At 49.3% G+C, this 26,270-nt stretch overlaps 1 protein-coding gene across 1 annotated transcript in view; it reads left to right on the top strand.

Annotated features, from left to right (window-relative positions):
- Positions 1-2,752: 2,752 nt before the first annotated feature.
- SLC13A3 (solute carrier family 13 member 3) overlaps positions 2,753-26,270 on the top strand; it is an 89,442-nt gene continuing 65,924 nt past the window's right edge. The window contains exon 1 of the mRNA XM_077159407.1: positions 2,753-2,878. Within this exon, the coding sequence (XP_077015522.1) occupies positions 2,768-2,878 (111 nt within the window). The 5' untranslated portion in view covers positions 2,753-2,767. The remainder of the gene's footprint in view (positions 2,879-26,270) is intronic.

The raw sequence follows: 26,270 nt of genomic DNA on the forward strand, positions 1-26,270 counted from the left end.
CAACCCATCACTCGCTATTTCTGTTCTCTATTTCGTTTTTCTCCATAGCCCTCATCATCTTGGACTACAATATAGTTTGCTCATTTCTTTTTTTATTATTATTTTTCTCCTCTTGTTCTGACATCCAATCTCCAACTGTAAGTTCCATGAGAGCAGGGATTGTAATTTTTGGGTCTTATTCAATAGTGTATTGACAGACTGGCATATAGTTGACACTTGATAAATATTTATTGAATGAAATGAATGAAAAACAGACAGGATTAACCCCAAGTTTACTGATAAGGAAAACCAGGTCTGGTATGCAAATATTAATTTAATAATTAATTAATTTAAAATATATTGACCAGGCATCTGCCTTAGACCATGCCCAGGCCCTGAAGATGTTAGTGGCAAGGTTCTGTACAAACCCAGGACAGTCATGAGAGCTTTTGATTTGTTGTAACAGAAGCCAGCTCGGATTCTGCATCAGAAATGATTCCACCAGAATCTGGCAAAGGGTGATTAGATTTTAGAGGGGTGGGGTGCTGGAAAGTAATGGAGTTTTCAAACAATGGTTCTTAACTAGCTTCACTTAAGAATCCATTGGGAGATTTTTAAAAATATTGGTTCCTAGGCCACAGCCCAAATAATTAAATCAGACTCTCTAAGGGTAAGGTTCTGGACATCAGAATTTTTTAAAGCTCTCCAGGTGGAGTGTAGAGCACAGCTGAGCTAACCTGAGGGTGGGAAGGGAGCAGTTAGCAGACCCTATTGACACTGTACGGAAAGGCCGCCTGGCTGTAGCTATACCCTTTGCTCAAGAGACATAGCCACACCATGGCAACCCTGCATGGACAGTACTGGATGAATCAAGACCCTGATTCACTTTCTTACCCATAGTTAAGGTTATCATGCTTGGCATCTGCAGGCTTCTGCTTCTGTTGCTAATTATAATGGACCATGGGGTTGACTTTGCCTTCCTCTTCTTGGGGCAGTTTCTCCTTTTCCCAAAGCTGCTTGCCTGTCTCTCTACTGTTCATTTGCAATGTCTTCCTTTCACAGGCACCTGTCTATGTGTCACAGACTGACATCTGCTTAACCAAATAGTAGTAACAGCTAATGCATGGAGTTTACTGTTCATGGGCTCTGTGTGCTTTGCATGCTTTAACTCAGGGGCTCCTCACAGAACTAGGAGGTGCTGTCATTGACACTGCCTGTATAGAAGGGGAAATTGAGTTTTGAAAGTCTTGCCCAAGGTCGCACAGCTGGTAAGTGGCCTACTGGGATTTGATTTGAACCAGGTATGCTGTTACTTGAAGCCTGACTCAACCATTAAGCCACTTTGCACATATTTCAGCATTTTCTGCAGAGGGTGACTAGGGTTCATTGAGGAGTGGCTTGTGACATGTGGACCTCACGGACTCTGGCTTGTAATAGATGTTCAGTAAATGGTAGCTCACTAAGTCATAGTTTTGTTAGTTCTAAGGAAGGAAAGAAGCCAATAAATAGACAGATGGAGAGGAAGGGAGGGAGACTTGAAAAGAAAAAAAAAGTTGTGGTAGGTGCAGGTTACTCAAACTCTCCGGGTCTCAGTTGCTCCATCTTTAAAATCAGTCCAAATGGCATCTGCCTGGCGACGTCTCAGGGAGGTGGGAGTGTGGGTGCAAATGAAAGGAGCTTGAAGGCACAAACTACAGGGACCTGTTGATGGGTGGAGATCAACAAAAAGAGGCTCCCCTGTGTGGGGAAGCATAACCATCTTTGGGAGTGCTGATTTCCTCCTGGGAAATGGAACAGTAACAGCACACACTTCACAGAGGCTTAATATGATGATGCTTTTAAAGCAACTCACACAGTGCTTGGTACCCAAGATATGTTTGATAAAAGTAGGAGAAAAATATAGATAGGTGTCAGAGACAGGTTTGAAATGACAAAGAATGCCACTCTCCTGTATGTATCCCTTTGTTCCCTGAGCACATGTTATGTGCAGGCTCAGACCTAGGCACTCGTGACAGCAGTGAGCAAATGAAGGTCCCTGTCCTGGGCCTCCCTCTTCAGCTCTTTTCTCTTTCCAGGCAGTTTTTCAGGTGGGACAATCAGAGGAGGGAAGGAAGTAACATCCCCTTGTCAATAGCCCTGCTTCTTGTCAGAAGTTCAGAGAATTTACTGAGCCAGGGAATCACAGAAGCAGGGGTGTAGGGGAGGGACCTCTGGGTGACAGCCTACTACAGGTGACCCATCTGGGGAAGACACAAATAACAGTGTCAATAGCAGTGACTCCTACTGAGCACTTACTGTGTGCCAGGTGCTATGCTAAGCAGATGACACTTAGTTAACCCCATCAATTTGACACTTCCCAACAACCGGCATGTCTGGTGGCGACTGTTTTCATCGGCAGCCCCATTTTCCAGATGAGTAAATTGAGGCTGAGAGGCTGTTGCTCAAGGCCACGCAGGTGATACTGGCAGAGGCAGGGTGTGAGCCCAGGGAGTACCAGTAAGTGCTCCAGTTGTCATCGTGGCCCATCTACAGGCGAGGAGCGGTGAAACCAGCCGTGCCCAGAGCTTAGATGTCCGCTGCTTTCGGGGCTGGAGTCCCGGTTCCTCCGTTCCTCGGGTCTCGTGCGTAACTTCTCCGGCCCTTTTCACCCGGGCCTTCGGAAGGAGTAGGGAGAGGGCGGGCCCCCAAGCGCAGTCCCCTCCCCGGACCCTCCCCCAGGCTTTAAGCCGGCGCCGAGGCCAGGCACGGGCAGTTGCGGACCGGTCGGGCTCGCAGGGCGACCGCGCAGATGGCGGCGCTGGCGACAGTGGCCAAGAAGGTGTGGAGCGTGCGGCGACCTATGGTGCTGCTGCTCACGCCGCTCATCCTGCTGCCGGTGCTCTTCACCCTCCCGCCCAAGGTAACGCGCCAGGGTCTCTGCCACCCCATCCCGCCCGCCCGGGCCGCGCCAGGACCCCGCCACCCAAGCCTCCCAGGTCCTAGTGGAGACGCTTTCACCGGACACGCTTTCCCCCTCCCTTGACCCTGCGTCGGCTGTGGACGCCCCTCAACGCCGAGTCCGCTTTCCCTGCCGGGCAGCTCCTTGGAGCCTGAGCCCCCCCAGGCTGCCGGAGCATCGCACTTCTGCTGGCGTTTCTCCCGATCGCGCTCCAGAGAGGCGTGGGGTGCTGTGTGTGCCCAATCTCTGGGAACTTCGCTCCACTCATGTGTAAAAAGGGGGGAGATCCATAAGCTTGTGGTGAGTAGTAAAGGAGGCAATACCTGTGAGTCTCTTCCAGCCGTACTTGGTATGCAGTAAGTGTTTAATATGCATTGGCTGGTTCTTACACGACAGGGACAGCCAGGACTTATTGAGGGGCAAGGTGCCTTTCGGCCATCACTTCACTTAATCATTTCCATGCCCTTTGGAGGGTGAGGATTACTTACCCCATTTTCTGGGGGCAGGGGTGGCGGGTGGGGGTCAGAGGCTCAGAGAGACCTGAGGGAAGGGACTTCCTCAGAGTCACACAGCACAGGGATGAGTGGGGATCCGGTCCCTGACTTGTCACAGTCCAGAACCCATGCTGTTTTCAGACCCCCAAGAAAGCAGTCCCGAAAGATCACAGGCTGCAGGTTGAGATCAGGGTGTCCTTAGGAAAATCAGCATGAAAGGGGCTCCATGGAGGTGGTAACTCAGGTCTCTGTTGGGTCCCTCACCCGTGCCCAGCCCCTCCTGGGCACTAAAGGGGGGCAAAAGCCACTTAGGACAAGGCTTTTACCTCCAGGAAGTTGCTTCTCCAACTCTCAATGAGGAGACAGTTAAACCACCAAAGCAAAAGTAGGCAGAGGAGATGATTTAGTGGTGTGTCACCCAGCAGTGAGCAGCTGAGACCGAGGGAGCTGGGAGAGGTGTTTAGAGAGGGCTGTCTGCAAGCAGGACTCCACCTTGGGCACGAGCAGCGAGGGGGCATCCAGGAGACCCAGCACTAACACACAAGGAACTGCTTTAATGTGGAATTATCCAAGCTGTTGGCCTTCTTTGACTTGCAAGAGAAAAAACAAATGCTAAACCAGTCCACTCTGAGCCACTAGTTAACCCCAATTCTTTCTTCTTTGTGTCTCACTTTTCTTTTCTGTGTAAATGGGGCCATCACCCATCCAGCTTCTTGGGACTGATATAAGGGACTGGGCAAGCAAGTGCACTCACTTTGTGATGTGTCAGTAGTGGACGGATGGATAGATGAGCCTTGACTGTGGTCTGCGAGACCCCGGGCTGAGCTCTGGGGAAGAAGAGATGACTCACACAGGGTCTGTGTCCTCAGTGGGGATCTGATGGCTTCTCTCTGCTTTGCCTTCTTACGAGATCTGTGAGCCCAGGGGCAGACCCATGTGTTATGGGGCCTGAAGCATGCACTTATTTGAGGGGCTGTCTTTAAGAAAAGGAATACAGATTTACAAATACAAGATTAAGTACAGGGCTCAGGAGGGGCTCTGAAACTTAAGCTTCATTAGCTTCACAGTGAATCCATCTTCCTATGAACCCAAAGAGTGTGACGACAGCAGGGAGAGATAACAGTGGGTGCCTGCAACCCCCTGTGATAGTGTTAAGAGTGGTAAGTATGATTCATCACAGCATTTACTGTCTCAGCCAATGCTGAGAGCTTCTCAGGCATTGTCCACAGCCGCCCAGGAGGCAGCTGCTGTTAGCATCCCTATTTGATAGTTAAGGAAATGGAGGTTCAGAAGGTTAGGTGTCTTGCCTGATGTTGCACAGTGGGTACGAAACTCAAACACAGAGCCGCCTTTCAACCACCATACTTTACACTTGCTCATTAGTTATAGTTCAGCGAGAACCACTTGTCTATCCCTGGTGGAGGCCTTTCTTGTGGCCCTAGATGTCACTGCCTCTAAGTGACCAATAAACCAGGGCCGCTCCCCAGGAGCCAGGTCTAGCTTAGGGGGCCTTCATCACCCTCAAAATCTCTACCAGCATACTTGAAGTCTCCCCCCAGTCCCACATAATAATATTTATGTCCTTGGATGTTAATAACTGATATGTTTCTCGATTTAATATACAATGCAAATAAAAGCATCTTCAGAGAATATTACTCGTTTTTTTTTTTTTTTTTTTGATCTGTGGCATGCATTTAGAGCAGAGTGGGTTTGCCATGACAATGCAGACTTAGGACAATTCCTGCCATCTTAACCAGTCATTCCCTCTGACGGCCACCCAAACAAAGGCGGGTGGTCTTTCTCAAAACCATTCACTTGCTGTGCAGATGTACCTTCAAGATAAGTGTCTTCTGCATCCGTCCCCACCCCCACAGGTTGCCACTTATAAGCCTCTTATACAGAGAATCTGGAGCCACTAGTGCAGGTTGTATTGTACAAATGGGTTACCAAAAGCTTCTGCAAGTTCTGCAAACATGCCAGATATTAGATTGGAAAGAAAGTCCGAGGTGCCTGGGCATTTGCCTTTTGCTGTGTGGTCTTGAAGAGAGGAATTATCCCTCTTTGGGCCTTGGTTTTCCTGCTTGGTAATGTCTCCAGGCCCTATGCACCTGTCCCCTGGCAGCTGATGAGATCTGGCCCATGGGGAGCCAGGGGTCAATGCCTAGGGCAGTTCTGGGGGGAACAATTCTTACATTATGTCCTCCTGGCTCGGGAACGCTGTCAGCAGGGAGGAAATATGCTGAGTGGGATGCAGTTCTGGAATGCAGTGGTTGCAATTTCCTGTGCCACCGGGGACCCAGCTCTTGCTACAAGAGTGCCAGAGCTTTGAGAAGCCAGGTTGCTACTGGAAAGACCTCCTTAAAGATTTCCAAGCTTGAATGACTGGCCTGGTAGTTGGAGTTATGGGGAATGGCCTTGGATAGCTAGTCTGGGCAGACAGGACATTAAAGGAGGCTTGCAAATAAGCACCAGCTCCATGTATTTGCAGAGAAATCTTGCCTCTTTTCCTGCCTTGTACCACTGAGACTGTTTGGCCAAGATGAGTTCTTAGGATGGGCACTCACAGGTGACTGGTTCTAAGAATGCTTTGAGGAGCAGGAATTTGGGGTTGTTTTGGGCAGGACTGATATGGAATGTTGAGCACTGTACAAGGGGCCCTGAGAAGGCAAGTGAGGCTGAACCAACCTGTATACCATATGCCAAGCTGTGCATGCTAGATCTACCCTTTTTCCTAATTTGTGCAAAGGTGTCATAAAGGCTAGCATATACAGTAGTGGATCTTTTTAGGGGATGGCAGTACATCTGTAAGGTCAGATTTCCACTTTGTTGCATTTGCCTAATTCTCAGGATGGGATGTGTGTGTTGGGGAGGGGGGTGCGGGATTTAAATGGGTAACCTGAAAAATGGTCATTTCATTCCCAGTTTTGAGGCTTTTGAATTAGAGCTAGATTATCATTCCACATATTTGCTTTCTGTCCTTAAGGAAGTCATTTGTCTTTTCTGGGCCTCAGTTTCTTTTTCTATCAGCCATAATAATATAAATAATAATAATTAGCTCTCCCACTTTGCAGATGAGGAAACTGAAGCTCAGAGAAATTGACTTGGTGGAAGGAGTTGGGCCTTAGAGTTGGGCTGATTCCAGTCTGTGTCCTGGCACTGACACCATGAGGCAAGGGCACCCGGGCTGGAGACTCCACACCTCTGAGCTGTGGTTTCCTCATTGGTGAAATGGGAAGGACTCATGCCCTCCCATGGGCTGTGTGAGAATTAATTAAGAGCAGATACAGGAATGTTCCAGAACAATGGCCAATAAATAATGGAAACTTAATAATAGTTCCAATAGTAGTTGATAAAGAGATGATTTTGGACATTTTCTATATGCTGTTTAATGTGGCTTTCACTTTTAGCTCATTTACTCTTTACGTCAGTCTTATGAAGTAGGTGCTATGATTATTCCCATTTTTTACAAATGAGGAAAGTGAGGTCCAGAGAAGTTAATAATGTTCCCAAGGTCACACAGCTACTAAATATTATTTCAGTCACTTCTCTCTTATTCATGGATTTTGGAATACAGTGGGCCAGGATTCTGAGAGGCCCCTTGAGTTTTCCTCTAGCACGGGCTTCTTGGAAAAATATCATGAGTCCAGTGAATGAAGCACTTTCTCTGGCCAGGCACTGCCATGTACTTTTTTTTTTTTTTTTTTTTTTTTTTTTTTAAAGGAAAGACAGAGAGAAGGAAGGAAGGATAGAAGGAAGGAAGGAAGGAAGAAAGGGAAACATCTTTAAACATTTTCTTGTTTTATTGTACTTTGTTTTTCCGTTTTTTGTTACATGGGCTGGGGCCGGGAATCGAACCGAGGTCCTCCGGCATAGCAGGCAAGCACTTTGCCCGCTGAGCCACCGCGGCCCGCCCTGCCATGTACTTTTAACTTGGGTCATGTAATTGAACCCCAAAGAGCTTGGACAAGGAATTTGTCCACATACACCTGCAAGGGGCATGGGGTCTGATTTGGCTTTGTCATCCCAATGCTACTCAAGGTCATTTTGGTAGATCCCCTGACCACTCAGTATTGTTTATTGAGTTACATTTTGCACCCCTCCTTCAGCCCTTTTGAATTTGAATACATTGACTTAAAAAGGAAATTTTACATTACTACTCATGTATGGAAAGCCAGAATTGTGAATGATTAGTAGAAGAAAGCTGTAGCAATAAATATCTAAATATCCAATATTGGTTACTTCTGGCTGCATCCCTCTGCCTGCTTGAAGCCAGAGGCCTGAGACCTGCCTTTTCTTGGTTCCAAAGGGAGGTAAATAATCAAGAGAGCCATTAAAGGCACACTAATACCAAATAAGACTTTCTTTTGGAAGTAATCAGGAAGAAGAAAGATCCGAAAAGGGAGGCGCCTCAGTGCTCTTTACTATCCTTTTGGAGTTGGCCTCCTATCCCTTGAGGAGTGTAGACTCATGGCCTGGATGTGCGTCTCATCTGGGAATCCACGAGGTGGGCTGCCAGCCCAGCTCCCTGTGACAGCCTGAGGGTTTGGGCGAGTCTGTCCTGCACAGAGCCTTGGCTTCCTGGGTGAAATGAGGGGCCACTGGCTGACCTTCTAGGAACCACGAGGCCTGGTGGGCTGCTATGTAAAGGAAGTCTCCTGGCCTGTGGCAGTCTGGATACTGGCCCCCAAAGGGGTTGCCATCGCATCACCAGGGCCCGGGACTTTGCTGCCTCACCTGGCCCAGGGACCTTGATGGGATTAAGCCCAGTCTTGAGATGGGGAGGTAGTCCTGTTTTGCTCTGGGTGGATCTGACGCAGTCACAGGGGTCCTGTAAAGTAGACTGTGATGACAGAAGCAGAGAGAGAAAAAGCAGTGCCATGGGGCCCCAGCCAAGGACTGCAGGTGACCTCTAGAAGCTGGAAGAGGCAGGAGACGGATCCCTTCTAGAGTCTCCGGGAGCCCCAGTCCTGACCACACCTTGGCTTTTGCCTGGTGAAAACGATTTCAGATTTTAGACCTCCAGAACTGTCAGAGAATAGCTGTGTGTGGTTTTAAGCCATGAAATTTGAGGCCATCTGTTACATCAGCGACAGGAAATGGATACCCAGCAGAACCAACACTGAGCATCGGTTCTCCAGGAAGGGGTCTGGGAAGTTTAGCCTCATGTCTGCCTCTAAATTCGGAGGCACTGGTTGGCGGGCACTCATACGTGCATCCCATCGTGTGGACCTCTTTTTCCCAGGATGCGAACCCTTTGGTTGGGGAGGGAGGCTGGTGTGTGGAAAGCCTTGGATGCATTCACACATGTTAATCTCCTGCCTCTGCCCATGATGAGCTGTGTGACTCAGGGCGAGTATCTTTGCCTCTCTGAACCCATTTCCCTATCTAAAACATGGAGCTATTAATATTCTTTTCCTTCCAGGGTTTTGTGATGAATGAATAAGTTCATATGTGGAAAACATGCATCTCAGAGGGCTTCACAAATTTTGTGTTTCCAGCAATCTAACTTTGAAACGTTTTTTCTTGGGGAAATCTTTGAAAGCTAAAGTTGAAAGAAGCCCTTGGGGGGAAAGGGAGGCATTTGGTGGGAAGGGTTGTGCTGAATGTTCAGTTCTGAGTCTCAGTTTTCTTATCTGGAGATTGGGTCTAACCACATAGTGTTGCTACAGGGATGCCACGAGTTTCTATGTTGGCACATAGTGACATGCCTGGCAATAGCAAGCATTCAGTAAATGTCAGCTATTATTATTGCAGTTGTGGTCAGAAAATTTTGGAATCTGGTGATCATTCTGACTTAACTTACATAAAGAGGAAGTCAAAGTTCAGAGAAGGAAATGAACATCCTGAGGCCTCACAGTGAATGCCCGGCAGAGCTGGTGTGAGTACCTCCACCCTTGTTTCTTGTCCAGCATTAACACCCTATCCCAGGCTCCCTGTCATCAATGTTTTAATTCCTGAAGCCTGATTTCTAGATGAGGGGTGAGGGGTGAGGGGTCAGAGGTCAAGATCACTTCTGTTCAGGTCATATAGGCTCTCAACACAGGATAGGACCAACTAGTATATATTGGTCACTTAGTAGGAGCTCCAGCTCCCTGCGCCCTCACTGACTCCATCTCCCAAAGCCACTCTCACTCCTTCTGCTCCAGCCATTATGGCCTCTTTGCTGTTCTTCAACTTTCCCAAGCTTGGTCTGACCCCAGGGCCTTTGCACCTGCTGTTTCTGCTGCCCGGAATGCACTTCCCCGAGATATCTTTAAGGTCTCCTCCCTTATTTCATTCAGGTCTCAGTTTAGACCTTACCCCCTCAAAGTAGGCCTCCCCTGACTGTGATATCTAAAGCAGGAAATGAAAAACCCTTTATACTCCATTCCCTTCCTTGCTTTATTTTCCTCATGGCCCAAATCACTACCTGGCCATACATTATGTTTTTAATTATGTGTTTGTTGATATTGTACCTGTATTGCCCTGTGGGATGTATGTTCTACAAGGGTAGGGATTTTTGTCTGTCTTGCTCACCATGATATCTCCAGTGCTTAACAGATAGCAGGTGCTCAGTAAATATGTATTGAATGAGTGAAGGAGTTTCAGTCATGCGCCAAGTGCTCTGCTGCTTGTTTCATCCATCCTCGCTGCGGCATCCAGCAGGCGCCACCTTCATCTCCATGTTCCCAATGGGGACTTGGAGGCACAGAGATGGGGTCCCTGCCCACAGCACAAGGCTGGCTGATGGCACCGTGGCCACGGCTCCTAGGCTGACTCCCAGACTCTTGCTCTCAACTTCCAGGTTCCTTGCTTCCTGAGTGCACTGAGGCCCAGCTTAAAGCTGCTGACCAGGGCACTCTGGAAACAATCAGAAGTGAATTTGAGAGCTGGGGTGGGAGTTGGAGGTAGATCTAGTGACAGGGACAGGCTGTGAAAGTCACCATGAAACTCTGGGAGTCAGGCTGGGAGCCAGGAAGGCTTCCTATCTCCAGCTGGTCTGCATTTGGATTGACTCTGGTGAGGTGAAAAGAGGAGAGAAGGGTGCTCCTGGGGGCATGGGGAATGGCAGGAGCCGAAGCCCAGAGGTTGGGAGAGTCCTGACCAGGGGAGAAAGGAGTCCAACTTCTCAGGTCTTTAGAGGCAGACTACCCAGCACACTCACTGGGGAGGGTAGCCTCCGCCCCTGACTGAGCACCTACTAAGCACCAGCTGCTCTGCTGGGTGAACATCCCTGCATGGCAAAAGAGGAAGCAACCAAGGGTCAGAACAGTGGCGTGTTCATTTCATTTGAAATGCCCAGCTGCGGTCTCCAGGATCCTATGTAATCTGGCCTGCCTGGCCAACCTCACCCCCACGTGCTTCTCCTCTCCTACTGTGCTCCTGCCTTAGCGCCCTTCTCTTGACTCTTCGAACCTGCCAAGCTTGCTTCTGCCTCAGGGCCTTTGCACTTGCCTGGAATGTTCTTGGTCCTCAAATTCCACAGTTGGATCCTTTTGGTCATTTGGATCATAGCTCCAATGGCATCTATCCCAAGGAGCCTTCCTTGATTATCCCTTCTCAAGCACACTTGCCCTCCTCATCCCACAGGCCAGTCTCTAAAATAGCTTCCTATTTTATTTCCTTCATGGCATTTATTCCTATCTGAAATTTTTACTGATTTGTTCAGTGTCTGCCTCCCCTATCAGGCCATGAACAAAGAAAGGGCATAGCCTGTGTGTGTCTTGTTTCCTGCAGCACCCCCAGGGCCTAGAACAGTGTCTAGCATATAGTACGTGCTTAGTAAACGAGTGTTGACTGAAAGAGTTTGGATTTGAACCCAGACCTTTCTGACTTCAGAATATGTCCACTTTTGAAGACCCAGACTGCTTCCCAATTCATGGAACACTTGGGCTGGAATCAGTGATTTCAACCCCTTTGTTTCTCACTGGGAAGACTGTTCCCAGGGGAAGCACAGAGGGGCTTTCTCAGCTTTTCCCTGCCAGTGGGTCCTAGAGCCCTTCTCTGTGCCCCCAAGTGTTCCCCCTGCCAGGTCTGACCCCTGCCCTCTCCCCGAGGGGGCACACAGACCTTGGCCCCAGAGCCTTTCCTCTGAGGCCCTGCCAACTTTCCACTTTCCTGGAGCTGCTGCCAGGTGTGTAAACAGGCCAGCACGATTCCCGGGGCTACAGCAGGGAGCAAGATCGCATTTCCTGGCCCAGCCGAACAGGACAGTGCCCTTTGGACAGATGAGCAGCGGGTGAGTGGGATTTTCTGACACCCCCAGATCTTGAGGACCCAAAGCCAGCACCCCACCCGGTGGGGTCTCATCTGCTCGGCAGGCAGAATAAAACCCTCCTGCTGGGGAGATCAGAAAATGTTGGGTGCATAGTAGGTACTCAATAAAGGATTGCTGCTGTAGCTATTATCTGGAACATTGAGATACCAGGCTCTCTCCCGAGTACACTTGTCCCAGAAATTAACATGGGGAAGGATGGCCAGTGGGAATGAACCTGCAGGTGGGGGCCATGGGCAGGCAGCCACAGTGGGTACCCCTCCCCAGCCCCATTTGCTCTGTTCTCCTGCAGGGACCTCTCAGCAGTCTGGGCTGAAAGAGGATTTGATTCCAACAACGTTAAGCTTATCTGCAGGAAAGTCGGGGGGTGGGAGGTGCTGCAGGAAGAGCTTAAGTTTGTTGATATCCTAGGCCACATGCTTTATTCATACCCTCTCTAAGTCCCCAACAGGCCTTGTAAGAGCCATAGCAACCCCCTCCCTAGCTCTTACTAAGCACCAAGCACTTTACATATACTTGTTAGCTCACTTACTGCCCATCCCAGCTCTGTGGGGCAGGGGCTGCCATCACCCCTATTTTATAGATGAGGAAACTAAGGAAAGAAGAGCTATGGTCACCTGCCTGGGTCAGATAGCTGGAAGATGGCACAGCTGGGATTTGAACCCTGGCCTTCTGGCTCCAGGGCCTGTGCTCTTAGCCATGCTGCAGAGGTGACGGACCCACTTTACAGATGAGGAGACTCACTTGCCCAGCATCTCACAGGTTGTGCATGAGTGTTGGAGTTGGGACTCAAACCTGATTTCGCCTTCTGTTGAAAGCCCATGCTCCTTTACGGTTTGGTGGAGGCAAAAGGCAGAGGGAGTGATTGTGCTGTCTGTGGTGAGAATATCGAAGAAGGTTTCCCGAGGAGAGATGTGCTATTCAGACACTTAAGAGTTTGAAAGTCTAGGGGAGCTCTCTGAAGGTTGTGTTTCTTGGAGATAGGAAGCAGCATGGGTGGTCAAGCATGCTGGGTGAGAGCTTGGTCTCAGCGACTTGGGTTCCATTCCTGGCTTTTTAAGCAGCTGTGTGATGTTGGGCCAGTTACTGAACATCTCTGTGCCTCAGTTTCTTCACCTGTAAAATGGGTATGATCATAGTAATACCTGACAAGGTTGGTGAGATGATGCTTATAAAGTACTCCAAAGATGTTGACAAAGTACCTCCCATGTCTTAGGCCCTGGGTGAAAGGCTTCAAATCAGTGGTTCTCAAGCAATTTTTCCCCAGCAGACATCTGGCAAAGTCTGGAGACATTTTTGGTTGTCACATGAAGGTGGCAGGGTGCTACTGGCATTGTGGGAGTAGAGTCCAGAGAGGCTGCTAAATATCCTGCAATGCACAGGACAGCCCCCACCACAGAGAATTCCCCAACCCCAAATATCAGTAGTGCGAGGGGGAGAACCCCTGTCCTCAAAGCATCAGCTCCTTTGATCCCCTGCAGCTGTGAGGCCACCACCACAACGAGCCCCATTTTGCTGGTAAGGAAACCGAGGCCCAGCTAGGTGACACGCTTGCCAGGGGCACACGGCTTGGCAGTGGAGGGCTTGGGGACAGAGGGAGGTCCGGCCAGGACAAAGCCACCTTGGCCCCATGGCCCTGCTCAGAGCCCAGCTCCAGGCTCCACGGGATGGAGCAGACGGCCACTCTGCCTGCGGGGCGCGCACAGGCTGGGAACGGCCCCTCTCCTTTTGTTGAGAGAAATAACAAAAGAAGCCCTTGTTCACGGCCACCCTGGCCCTGCGTGTCCCCGTGGCTTTAACATGCTGCTGGTACCTTTCTCTCAGGAGCAGCCACTTTCCCCACTGGCCCCGGAGGCCTGGGCAAGGAGGGCAATGAAGGGAGATTCTTCCTGGGGCCCCCAGACTTCCCTGGAAGGGACTGGGAATTAGCAGAACGGCCCGTGGTGCCCGAGCAGGGCATTTTGCGGCACCGAGCCCCAGACTGGAAGAGAAGGTGACTTACTGAGAAGTGAGCCCAGGAACGTGGTCTGTGCTGCATGTCCCACCCAGGGGAGCCCGGCGGAGGCTGCCCTGCTGCCCTGCCCATGCTCCCTGCCCATGCCCCCGGCCTGTGTCCTCTGCCCATGGCCCCCTGCCCGTGCCTGCTGCCCGTGCCCCCTGTGTGTGGCTCCTGCCCAATGTCTTCTACCTGTGCCCCCTGCCCTTGCTTCCTGCCCCTGCCCCCTGCCTGTGGCCCCTGCCTGTGGCCCCCTGCTCTCCCACCTTTGGTTGGGGAGGAGGCGACACAGGCCTGTCACAAAAGGGCTTTCTCATCACCGTCCCCTACCGTAAATGAGATAGCAACCTAGGAGACCTGACTCTGTTTCCCACTTCTGCCATTTTTCTTGCTGTGAGATGTGGGCCCCCTGAAGGGCTCCTCCTCTGGAAAAGGAGTCAGCCTTGCCTGGGCTGTTACAGCCCTAGAATCACTTGGGGGGTGGGCAGCATAAGTGTGTGAACTCTAGCACCAGACTTCTGGGACACTAGTCTCCCACTTCCAGGCTATATGACCTTGGGCAAGTTACTTAGCCTCTCTGGGCCTTGGTTTCTTCTTCTGTAAAATGGGGAGACTGATGTACCTTCTTCACAGGAGTGTTGTAAAGACTGGTTCATATACCTAAAGTGCTTAGGGCCTGGCCTGACACATGATAGGTGCTAAGTAAATGTTTGCTATTATTTCTATCATTTGTGTTGTTATTTGCATTACAAATGAGCTGAAAGTGGGTCTGAAAGTTTTATCAGGGCTGAGGCTGGCTCCTGAATCTTCCAGGCTTTCTTTCCCTTCTCACGTGTTCTTGGGCAAGTGACTCTACCTCTCTGAGCCTCTGTTTCCTCTCCTCTAAATGGAATAAAGCTCATCTCAGCGATGCTGCTGGGAAGATTAAATGAGATAGTGCTTATTCCTCGGAAAGACTCAGTGAAATCCCTTGTCATACTTATTCTAGGCGGGAAGCTCAGAGCCCCAGGGGCCTGAAAGCCAAGGGATCAGGAGCAGTGGAGGCTCCTTGTCCAAAAAGGCTTGGAAAGTGCAGGTCAGGCCTTAGCGGTAGGGCCAGCTTCCCAGTCTCTCCCCATGTTTCCCAATGGTGCCAGCTCCCAGGATACCCAGGGCAGGGCAGCTGGGCCAGAGTTGGGGTAGGGAGGATGGTGAACAGAGAGAATTGGAAATTCAGGGGTGGAGCAGACCCCCAGTGCCCAAGAAAAGTTCGGCCCAGCAGGAGGAGCACAGGGTGGACCCTCTGTGTGAGGGAGCAAGCAACTTCCCTGACCAGCCTCAGCTTCCTCATCAGTCACCTGGGCTGTGGCAAGGAGCCAAGGAAACTGAGCACTTTGTAAACTGCAAAGTACTTTGTAATAATAAAGTGGAAATAGGGACCCTGTCCATTTGGTCAGGGCCGGGCACATAGTAGGTGCTTAACAAATATATCTTGAATGACTATGGAATCAAAACGGATATTCCTTCAGTGTCTCTTGTGTGCCAGGAACTTCCCACAGTGTTTGCTATGTTTGTTTAACAAGATTAATTGAGCACCTGCTGCATGCCAGCTACTATTCTAGTAGCACACAGCAGTGGAGCAAACAGTCACGAGTCCTTGCACTTGTGGAGGTGACATGTGGGGGGAAGGGGACATAAAATCAGATCAATAAGTAGATGAGATGACACAGATAAGTGCTGTGGAGAAAAATAAAGCAGAGAAGAGGGTGAGGAGTTGGGGGGATAATGATAGTACAATTTTAAATAGTCAGGAAGTTTTCATTGAAAAGGGAATATTTGCACAAATGCTTGAAGGAGCAAAGACCTAACAAGATAAAAGACTGAGCACTGAGCATACATGAAGGAAGAGCATTTCGGGCTCAGGGGGCCTGCAAGTGCAAACGTCCTGGGGTGGGAGTGTGGCAGGGTGTTTGAGAAATGGCAAGCCCTCTTCCTAGGTCCTCATGACAGCTCTTCCCAGGGCTTGCTGCTGGCCCCTGTGGCCCAGAGAGACTCAGTGGAAGAGCTTAGACAGGGATCAAAGGCAGACCCCACCCCAACACCTTCTGTGGGGTTTCAGTCCCACTGGAGAAAGACCTCCAAAGCTGAGGGAGTGGCGTCAGGGAAGGAGGAGATGGAAAATCCCTGGGAGGAGCTTTAATGAGGTGCCCCCCTCGCCCCCATGCTGGGAGCTGAAGGACTGTCTGGGCAGATGGCAAGAGTGAAGCCCACAAAGGAGAAGGACCAGCTCAAGGTCACACAGTGAGTAGGCTTCTTTTCCCGAACAACGTGTTCTGCTCTCCTGGAGCTGAGTCAGGCTGCGGGGGCTCCTGGGTCGGCCACAGCCCCGGCCCCTCATCACCTGCCTGCCTGGCTCGTGAATGATTAGTGAGGCCCAGCCTGGCACCGGATGTGAGTGCCCCAGGAGCACTTTTAATGAGTGGCTCCGGGAACATGAACTTGTCATAGCATCACTAATGAGTCCCGGGACCTGGCGTACTCCTGGAGGTGTCAGACTGGCTTCAGTGGTGCCCGGGGGCTAGCCACCCCCTCTGCTCTCTCCTCTTTCTCCCACTGCATCTCGGGCCCAGCTGGACACAGGTGGGCCCTGGCTGCTTTCTCAGAATGTTTTCAGGGAGGAGGGGTTCCTGGGTTGGAGATTAGAGACTTCGATTTCTGGGCTACCTCAACCCCTTCTCTCTGGGCTCACCTTGGGCTTATCTTTATCTTGACCCTCCAGGCCTCAGTCTCCCCCTCTGGAAAGCAGGCACACTTTGCTAATCCTCAGGGCTGCACAGCCCCAGAGAAGACGTGAAAATGCCTCTGGAGTGTTGAGCCTCTGTCCTTTCACTTCCTCGTCTGCAGAATGGGGACAGCAGTAGAGTCCACGTCACAGTGTGTGAGGGTTGAGGGACAGGGGTGCAAAGGCTCCGCCTGCACCTGGCACACCGCTGGCTGCTGCGTCGCCCTTCCCTCGCCGTTGAGCCCAGTGCCCCTCTGACCACGTCGGTGGCAGCCACGGTCCCGCCCTTTACAAGAGGTGAACCAGAAAGGGTCGTGGTGGTGAGCAGGTGGGCTAGTGCCCATCAAAGCATGGCTTGGGCCTGGCCTGCAGGGAGCGGTCATCAAATGGTTGCTTTACTCATCCCAACCCCATTTCTCCCTTGGGACTTCTGTCCACTGTGAGGCCATGGGTCCTGGGATGAGTCACTCGAGCTCTCTGGGCCCCAGGGAACTGAGCCTCCCTGGAGTGGGGTCAGTGGCCACGTGCCCTCCTGGGGCTGTGGGTAGAGTCACAGGGGCCGTGGCTGGCCGGCGGTCAGCGCTCTCGGGCACAGGGGTGTCTCGAATGGCTTCGGTGCTGTGCCGAGGCAGCACGGCTTCAGAGAAGAAGACCATAGTCACGTTGCCTTTGATGTCCCTCCTGGTTTTCTCTGAGGATGGCGCAAAGTTCATCCAGACGAGACCATCCAGACCATCCAAAGGTCCTGCAGACAAGGACCTGGAAGCCCAGAGAGGTCATTCCAAAGCTCCCAGCTTCTAGGCTGTAGGGCCGGGATTTGAACCCAGGCCTGGAGACTGCTGGTGGCCTTGTCACTCTGAGGCACAGCGCGCCCTTTCGGCCCCGTCTTTCCCAGCAGGGGCCTCATGCCCAGGGACCCCTTGGCTTGGGCAGAGAGGATGGATCTTCTTGGCTTCTCCCTTATCTTGCCAGACCAGGTCTGTTCTCTGGACCTGCTGTGTGTGCTCCAAACCCTCTCCCTTTGGGGAGTGTTTTCACGTGCAATTCAGAAACTTCAGCTTCATCTGTACGCAGCAGCCCCGGAGTATCTCGCAGCCATGGGTTGGAACTAAGCGGGCTCATACTGCTTTCCCGGGGCTGGGGCTTACTCCAGCACTTCCCCTGTAGTAGCTTACGTGATCCTCACAACCATCCCTCTGTGAGGCTGGACTTCTTATCATCATTATTACAGGTGGGGAAACTGAGGCGCAGAGTTAGGTCACTTGCTCTAGGAAGTGGTAGAGGCAGAATTCAAATCCCAGCACTCATAACTCATAACTCATGGACTCCTCTGCTTGTTGGTGATGGGCCTGGATTTCAGGCCTCCCCTCCTGACCACCATAGCTCCTGCCTTTGGTCCTGCGACCCTGCGGGAGCTATTCCACTGGGGCCGCTCCATGAGCAAACTGAGGCCTGACATGGCCTGCCAGGATCACACCTGTGAGGGTTGCGGCGTGGGTCTGCCTGCTTCCCAGGTCCCCAGCCCTGGGCTGGGGTGGTGAGGGAATACCGAGGGGTTCAAGCAGCAAAGCCTCTGCCTTGCTAGAGTCCAAGGCTCAGCACTTTGCACAGCCTGGCTCTGGGCGCTGTTGGGAAGTGGGCTTCTAGCAGGCAGCAGGAGGGCCCCACCGCAGGGAGCCGGCCCCAGGCCTGTCTGGAAGGACTGACCTGCCATCTTTGTGCCAGCACGGGGCCTCCAGTTCATGCTGTGAGCCTTATCACAGCCCAGTGCCCTGACAAAAATGCCTGCTGCCACCCAGCAAGGAGACCAGGCCTGGTGGTGATGGCTGCGGCTGCCCCAGAGTCCCTGCCCCCAGCTCTGGAGAAGAGGCCATCCCTCCTTCTTTCCTTTCCTGAGTGACGGGGGCAAGCTGGGGGCAATGGGGAAAAAGGTTGCCTCGTGTCTGCCTGGAACTCATTCCCCAGCTCAAAAATTAACCACCTGACATGGCATTTTCTTTCTTTCTTCCCCTCTCACCTAGGCATGTTTTGCCAACAGACTTTAATCCCGGTGGTAAGGTGTTGGCCAAGTCTGGAGAAACTGGGGTTTCTTTAGCTGGGGGGTCACAAGGCTTCCCGTCAGGAATCTGGACCTCAGGGTGTGTGACTGGGTTGAGTTGGTACGAGTAGGTCTGGGCCAAGGACTGTGGCCACCCCGCCCTCACTTCACAGCCTTGGCTTCTAAGACGCCTCTGTCCTCGACCGCAGCCAGGGCTTTGCTGAGTGGGGTGAAGTGCCTAGAGGGCAGAATGTAAGGGGGTGCCCGCTGTCCAGGGCATGCAATCACCTCCCCTAGGTCCCAGCCTTGCTCCCAACATCTGCTGCCCGATAAAGCTCAGCTTAGACGACTGCTGTGCCAGCTCATTGCCCAGCCCCTCTTGCCACCTTTTTTTTTTTTAAACGAAATTCTGTGCTTGAAAGAATGGCCACAATTCTTTCAAGAATTGATGAGTGATGAGTTGCCGACACGAACCCTACAAGAAGAGAGTGTAAGAAGTAAGAAAATAACATAAAATAAAAAGTCAACAAAGAATAAAACTACTGGATGAAGGGTGGTGTGAAGTAGGGGAACCATTGAACAGATATTTCTCCATGAAATATTTCAAAAATTAAAGAAATGATGGCTTTCCTAAAATAAATCTGAAAAAGAGAAACTAAAAAAGAAAAAAAAAAAGAAAGAAATGAAAGTGCTAAGTAAAAAGATAAGAAAAAGCAAGGCGGGCCACGGTGGGTCAGCAGGCAGAGTTTTTGCCTGTTGTGCCGGAGACCCGGGTTCGATGCCCAGTGCCTGCTCATGCAAAAGAAGATCAGAAAAAGAAATGTTCAGGAAGGATGCAGAAGGGAAAACAAAACCGCTCCAAGAATGAAAGCTGTATTAGAAAGAGGACAATGCAGGAATACTAAAAACATAACCAGGACATGATAGACAGGCCCAAAAGACTGAACTGAATGAAATGGAAAAGAACAAGTGAGAAAAGATGAAAGAAAAATTATCAATATGGAAGACAGAGGAAATCCAACGTCTGTATAATTAGGGTTATTGCAGGAAAAAAAAACAGAAAAATACAATCTTTCATAGAAGCAAACATCTCTGAAACTAAGGAAGACTTACCTGTACAGATTGAAAGACTACACTGTCACCCAGAAAAAAACTTATAGCATCTCATCAACACTGAGATATTTTGTGGTGACATTAATGGGCTTGATGGTTAAAAACAAAATTTATGACTATCCAGGCAAAAAATTCCAGGAAGAAATCAAACTGGCCTCAAATTTCTGCAATACAGCGTTTAAATATCTAATTCTCAGAAAAAGGAACTGTAACCCCAGATTTTGACACTTGTATTACCTTGGAATTCAGAGAATGCCTTCTTTTAAAAATATACATATCTCTTACTCAGCATCAAAGGATTGAGAAAAACCCTAGAATGAGCTGAGACTCAGCATCAAGGGATTGAGAAAACCTTCTCGACCAAAAGGGGGAAGAGAGAAATGAGTCAAAATAAAGTGTCGATGGCTGAGAGATTCCAAACAGAGTCGAGAGGTTATCCTGGAGGTTATTCTTACGCATTAAGTAGATATCACCTTGTTAGTCAAGATGTAATGGAGAGGCTGAAGGGAACTGCCTGAAAATGTAGAGCTGTGTTCCAGTAGCCATGTTTCTTGATGATGATTGAATAATGATATAGTTTTCACAGTGTGACTGTGTGATTGTGAAAACCTTGTGTCTGATGCTCCTTTTATCTACCCTGTCAACAGATGAGTAGAACATACGGAATAAAAATAAATAATAGGGGGAACAAATGTTAAAATGAATTTAGTTTGAAATGCTAGTGATCAATGAAATGGAGGGGTAAGGGGTATGGTGTATATAAATTTTTTTCTGTTTTTATTTTATTTCTTTTTCTGAATAGATGCAAATGTTCCAAGAAATGATCATGATGATGAATATGCAACTATGTGATGATATTGGGAATTACTGATCATATATGCAGAATGGAATGATCAAAATAGGAGTGTTTGCGTTTGTTTGGTGTTTTTTGGTATTTAAAAAGATAAAATCAAAAAATTAAATATATATATGCATATCCCGTTTGAAAAATTGGAAAATGAATATTAAAAGAAGAAATAAAAATTTATTAATAATCTCACTCCTAAAAATAATACTCTCATCAAGCTCCCATTGCAAAATGCTTTCATGTGCATTTATCCTAATTGTGTTGTCTGTGATATGAACATCCCCAAATCATGATTCCTGTCAATTGAGAACTAACAAACAAGCTGCAAGGCAGCAAAGGCATTTATTTCGGGTCTGAGAATTGCAATCGGGGAGCACAGATTCAGGCAGCAACCTAAATCGTGTCCTGTCTTGGAATTTCCAGGCAAGGGTTTTTAAAGGAGAAGAAGAGAAGAGAAATTGCTTGGGATTGGTGGATATTTGGAGTACTCTTAATTATCCTTCAGGTTAGAGCAGTAACTGAGCTCTCTAACTTGTGGTTTGCATGATGGTCTGGATATTTTGGAGCTTGAGGAACCTCAGCTGTGTGTGGCATCTGGCTGAGGCCTGCTTAACTGTAAACCTCCCTTAACCATCTCTTAACCATAGTAACTCTACTTTGTGTATTTCTTCTAACATTCCCCATTTGCAGATAAAAAGCCTGAGGCCCAGAGTGTCCAGTGGCAAAACAACTGCACCCATGCTTGCCCGCCCTAGGCCTGAGCTCTCTGGAGCAGCTCTGGCCAGTAGAACCTTCTGTGATGATGGAAACGTTCTGTATTTACTCTGCCTAGAAAGGTAGACACTGGTAACATGTCTCTTTAGCACTTGAGCTGTGGCTAGTGTGGCTAAATTTAATTTAAGTTTAATTAAATTTTAATTAATTTAAACTTAAATAGCCACCCGTGGCTAGAAACCGCTGTATTGGGCAGCTCAGCTCTAGAGATTCCTTGCCAATCCTTTCCCTTCTAATGCAGCTGAGGATTTTCCATTTCAGCCATCCCCCAACCCCATCCACATCAAATTCCTCCCAAATCTGGCCGTGTTCTCTGCTCATCCAGCCCTGGAGGCTCCAGCTGAGTCCCAGCTGCTGATGAAGAGGGCAGAGGCTGGAGAGTTGAGCGAGGTTTCACCTGAGGCTGCTACTCTACCCACATGCCCACCTGGGCAAGATTCCGCTTCCTGAAGCCAAGGCTCTGGACAGAACAAATGGCAAGGAAACCAACTGCTGGCCCCACGCTACCCAGAAATGGAGTCTGCGAGATTGGCTCCCTTCCTCCAACCTCTGAACTCCAGAAGTTAAAATTCAAAGGAACAGTGCCTTGGAATCACGCTTCTACCTTTATCAGCCCTTGAGGGATCAAAGGAAGTCTCCATTGTGCAGACATACAGACAGAACCTCCCTTATGCTGCTCAGAGTTCCTGCAGCAGGGCACAGAGGCAGAGATGGACCGATCTGCTGGTGGGGGGGTAAAATCAGTGACTCGTCCTGGGCTCTTGGTTCCTCTATTTTAGTGATAGTCAGGACAGAGAGTGATGGCGTCTGTTTCTTGTGCTCTGAGTTGTCCTGAAGAAATCACTCCTCTCTGGGCCTCAGTTTTTAGACATTTTTAAATGGGGATTTTAAAATGGAACAAGGCTTTTTAATCCAGGGTCCTCTGATCCCTCCTTGGAATCTGTGAACAGTTTGAAAGTAGGTTCAGAATTGTGAATGTGGGGGCACTGTTTCCAGGTTTTCATTAATTACTGAAGCTATCTGTGACTCCCCATATTAAACCATTTAGATGAAAGGTCATAGATTGGTGACCTCTGGGTCGATAGAGCTTGCAGGTGTGTTTTGCTTCGCCCATGCTTTCCTTTTGATGAAAAAAAATTTTTTTAAACTGGTATTTCACATGAAAGTACAATTTCAAGCTTCTCTTGGGAAATCAGGAAACCTGGTGTCCCTGGCCCATATTCCATTGCAGCGACAATCAGATACACTGAGACGCAGCCGTGGTCTTTGGAGAGGACTGTGCTCCCAGCTCCCCGTGCTCCCCGCTGCTCCCTGCTGCCCCCACGACACTTGGAACCCAAGTCCGGTTGTAATTTATCTCCAAGCTTGGACTTTTTTTTTTTTCCTGCTTGAATAATGGTTTTCTGTCCCCACAACACTATCAAAGGTGAAAATCAGACTTAAAACGATGTGATTTTCCTTACACCAACATGCTTCCATCATTACATTGTCCCCTGCATTTGCGTTTGTAATGCCTGACTTAGATCATTTATTCATTTGGGCTTAACAACTAACCACTGTGGCATTGAGGAAAGAGGTGAACAAAGACAGACACGGTGCAGGTTTGCTTGGAGCTTATGGTCTGGTGGGGAGATGGATGATAATAAGTAGACAAAGGAAGGAGAAACTTGAGCCAGTGGCATAACCTGGACGATGAGGGGCTGACCACACTCAGCAGTGTGATCAGAGAAGGACACTGAAGAGGGGCCCTCTAGGGTGGTGGCAGAACAACGGAGGAGTTGGGGGCAGAGAGGGCGAGGCCGAGGGAACAGCAGCACAAGGCTTAGAGCTGGGAGCCCCTGGCTTGTTTGATCTCCAAGAGCCCACCTGCCACTCAGCGCTTGGCAGGCCCCGCTCTCCTGCCCCTGCTCCAGCCTCCTGGGAGACCTTCGGTCTCTGGAAGTCAGTTCCATCTTCAAGGCCTGGCAGAGCAGGGGGAGAGCAAAGGAAGGCTGCAGTGTTTATTAATGCCGCACCAGATGCCTGGCATCCGGCTGCCAAGTCTGACTCTGTTTGCCCACAGGAAGCTCAGCGGGGACAGGGAAGCAATTGGGGTCACCTCGGCCCCACTCCAATTCCTAACAAGCAAGGTAATAAACACTGTTGACCCACTTTCTGCCCCAAGCCCCTTGTGGGTTAAGGATGGACTTCCGACTCCTGCCATTCCCTGGGTCACCGGCCCAGCAGACAAGTATGTAGCTGCAGTGGTACCTCCGTGGAGGACTGGGGGGGTCCCAGGTGAGAGGGAAGGCGGGACGTAAGGGGAGAGGAGGAGACAGAAAGAAGAGAGAGAAGACATAGGCCAGGGACTCAGAGTCTTTGGGAGGGCACGCTGGCAGCCAGAATTTAACCATGCAGCTTCCCCATTTATATAACGTGTAGAATTGATACAACTGCCCATAAGGACTCAGGGGGTGTCACCGCTAAGGCAGAATTAGTCAAACGTTCCAACAACTGTATTCCTAATAGCCCCAAGCTGGGTCAGCCCGAATGTCCATCAGCAGGAGAATGTTATGAACTATCCTCCTGCAAGGCAGCTGCTTGGCGAGAGGAAAGAGGGCACTGCAGGTGCATACACCTATGTGGATGAGTCTCACAAATATACCAAGGTACATTCTGGACGATTCTATTTACATCAAGTCCAGGGACAGGCGAAACCTATCCCAGCAGCGTTCTGGAGGGGCATGGGACTCGACTGGAAGGGAGAGGAAAAGAGGACCTCGGGGATGGAAGTATTCTGCATCTGGCTGGGGTGGTCATTTGTCAAAACTCACGGGACGGTGCACTCACAATGGATGCATTTTATTGTCTGGAAATAATAAAGGTTGATTTTTTTTAAAGACATGCTCATTTTTCTCTGCACCTGTCACTCTAAAATGTATGCAGTAGGGGCAGTTCTTCCCCTATTGCTTAGTTGAAAACTCCTGTAGACTTGTGCCTTTCTCCATCACTCTTGACAAGTAATTAAGGTCCTCCAGGTACTTTAAGAGACAAACATGATGTCCATTCAGATCAAAACGTGGCACTTGATTTGAAGTGAAAACTTGTCCCCTTCCCTCCATGGGCCCTCAACAGGCTGGGAAAGAGGGTAGATGCTTCCCTCCCACACTGCCCCTTAAGGTCCCCTCTCTTCTTTCTCTTTTTCTTGAGTGAGATGCTGCCATCCACTGTGAGAGAAGTCTGGGGCAAGGGGCAGCGAGGGCCCAGGAGAGTGCTCTGTGCTCCGGCAGCTGGAGTTTCCCCTTAGCTGACACGTTCTCTTGCATGCATTGTGGAGGGCATTGGGGGCTCCCCCCTCTAGGAATACTTCTTTTTTGGTAACTTTAAAAAAAATTGTGGGCGGGCCGCGGTGGCTCAGCGGGCAAAGTGCTTGCCTGCTATGCCGGAGGACCTCGGTTCGATTCCCGGCCCCAGCCCATGTAACAAAAACGGAGAAACAGAATACAATAAAACAAGAAAATGTTTAAAAATGTTTCCCTTTCTTCCTTCCTTCCTTCCTTCTATCCTTCCTTCCTTCTCTCTGTCTTTCCTTTAAAAAAAAAAAAAAAAATTGTGTAATATAACATATATACAAAGCAAAGAGAGAAAAAAGCAATAATCTTCAGAACATTCTTCAACAAGTAGTTACAGGACAGATCCCAGTTTATCATGGGCTACCATACCATCCTCTTGGATTTTTCCTTCTAGCTACTCCAGAACATTGGAGGCTAGATGGAATAAATATTTTTTTTACCATCACAATTGAATTTTCTTTTTTTTTTTTGTGAAAAATAACATATATACAAAAAAGCAATAAATTGCAAAGTACAGTGCCACAATTAGCTGTAGAACAGATTTCTGAGTTTGGTATGGGTTACAATTCCACAATGATAGGTTTTTAATTCTAGCTGCTCTAAGATACTGGAGACTAAAAGAAATATCAATATAATGATCCATCAATCATACTCATTTGTTAAGCCTGAACTTCTCTGTATAGCTCCACCATCCCCTTTGATCTTTCTATTCCTCTCTTTAGGGGTGTTTGGGCTATGGCCATTCTACCTTTTTCATGTTGGGAGGGATTGTCAATAATATGGGGTAGGGAGATGGAACTAGCTGATGCTCTGGAGAGGCTGGACCTTCTAGGTTTCAGGACTTGTCTGTTCCAGGGACCCATCTGGAGGTTGTAGGTTTCTGGAAAGTTACCCTAGTGCCTGGAACCTTTGTAGAATCTTATATACTGTCCTAAGTGTTCTTTAGGATTGGCTAGAATGGTTTTGGTTGGAGTTTAGCAAGTTATGACAGGTAGCAATGTCTAACTGAAGCTTGCATAAGAGTGACCTCCAGAGTAGCCTCTTGACTCTATTTGAACTCTGTCTGCCACTGATACTTTATTAATTACACTTCTTTTCCCCCTTTTGGTCAGGATGGAATTGTTGATCCCACAGCGCCAGGGCTGGATTCATCCCTGGGAGTCCTCTCCCATGCCATCAGGGAGACTTTCACCCCTGGCTGTCATGTCCCATGTAGGGAAGAGGGCAAGGATTTCACTTGCAGAGTTGGGCTTAGAGAGTGAGGCAACATCTGAGCAATGAAAGAGGTCCTCCAGAGGTGACTCTTAGGCATGCCTATAGGTAGGCTAAGCTTCTCCACTACCTACATAAGCTTCACAAGAAGAAGCCTCAAGATCAAGGGCTTGGCCTATTGATTTAGGTTTCCCTAATGTTTGACACAGTGTCAGTCCCACCTCTAGGAATACTTAATGGCCTTTCTCTTGAGGGGCACAGTTCTCTCTGGTTGGCTACTCTCCTCCATGCCCCAGTTTTCCATTAGTCTGCAGCACATGGGCTCGATTGGGGAGGTCTCACATCGCTGAGACCAGGCCTCTTGGGCAGGATTTAAAGGGGCCCCAGGCTAACTCTCTCCTCACAACCCATGTCTGATCCTCAAGACATACTCGAGCATTTCCTCTTTACATCTTTGGAGTATTGGTCCAGCTGGGGTTGCCAGATAAAATACAGGATGCCCAATTTAATCTGAATTTCAGACGAACACTGA

Source organism: Tamandua tetradactyla, chromosome 1 (genome assembly GCF_023851605.1).
Source record: "Tamandua tetradactyla isolate mTamTet1 chromosome 1, mTamTet1.pri, whole genome shotgun sequence".
In the NCBI taxonomy this organism is placed as follows: domain Eukaryota; kingdom Metazoa; phylum Chordata; class Mammalia; order Pilosa; family Myrmecophagidae; genus Tamandua; species Tamandua tetradactyla.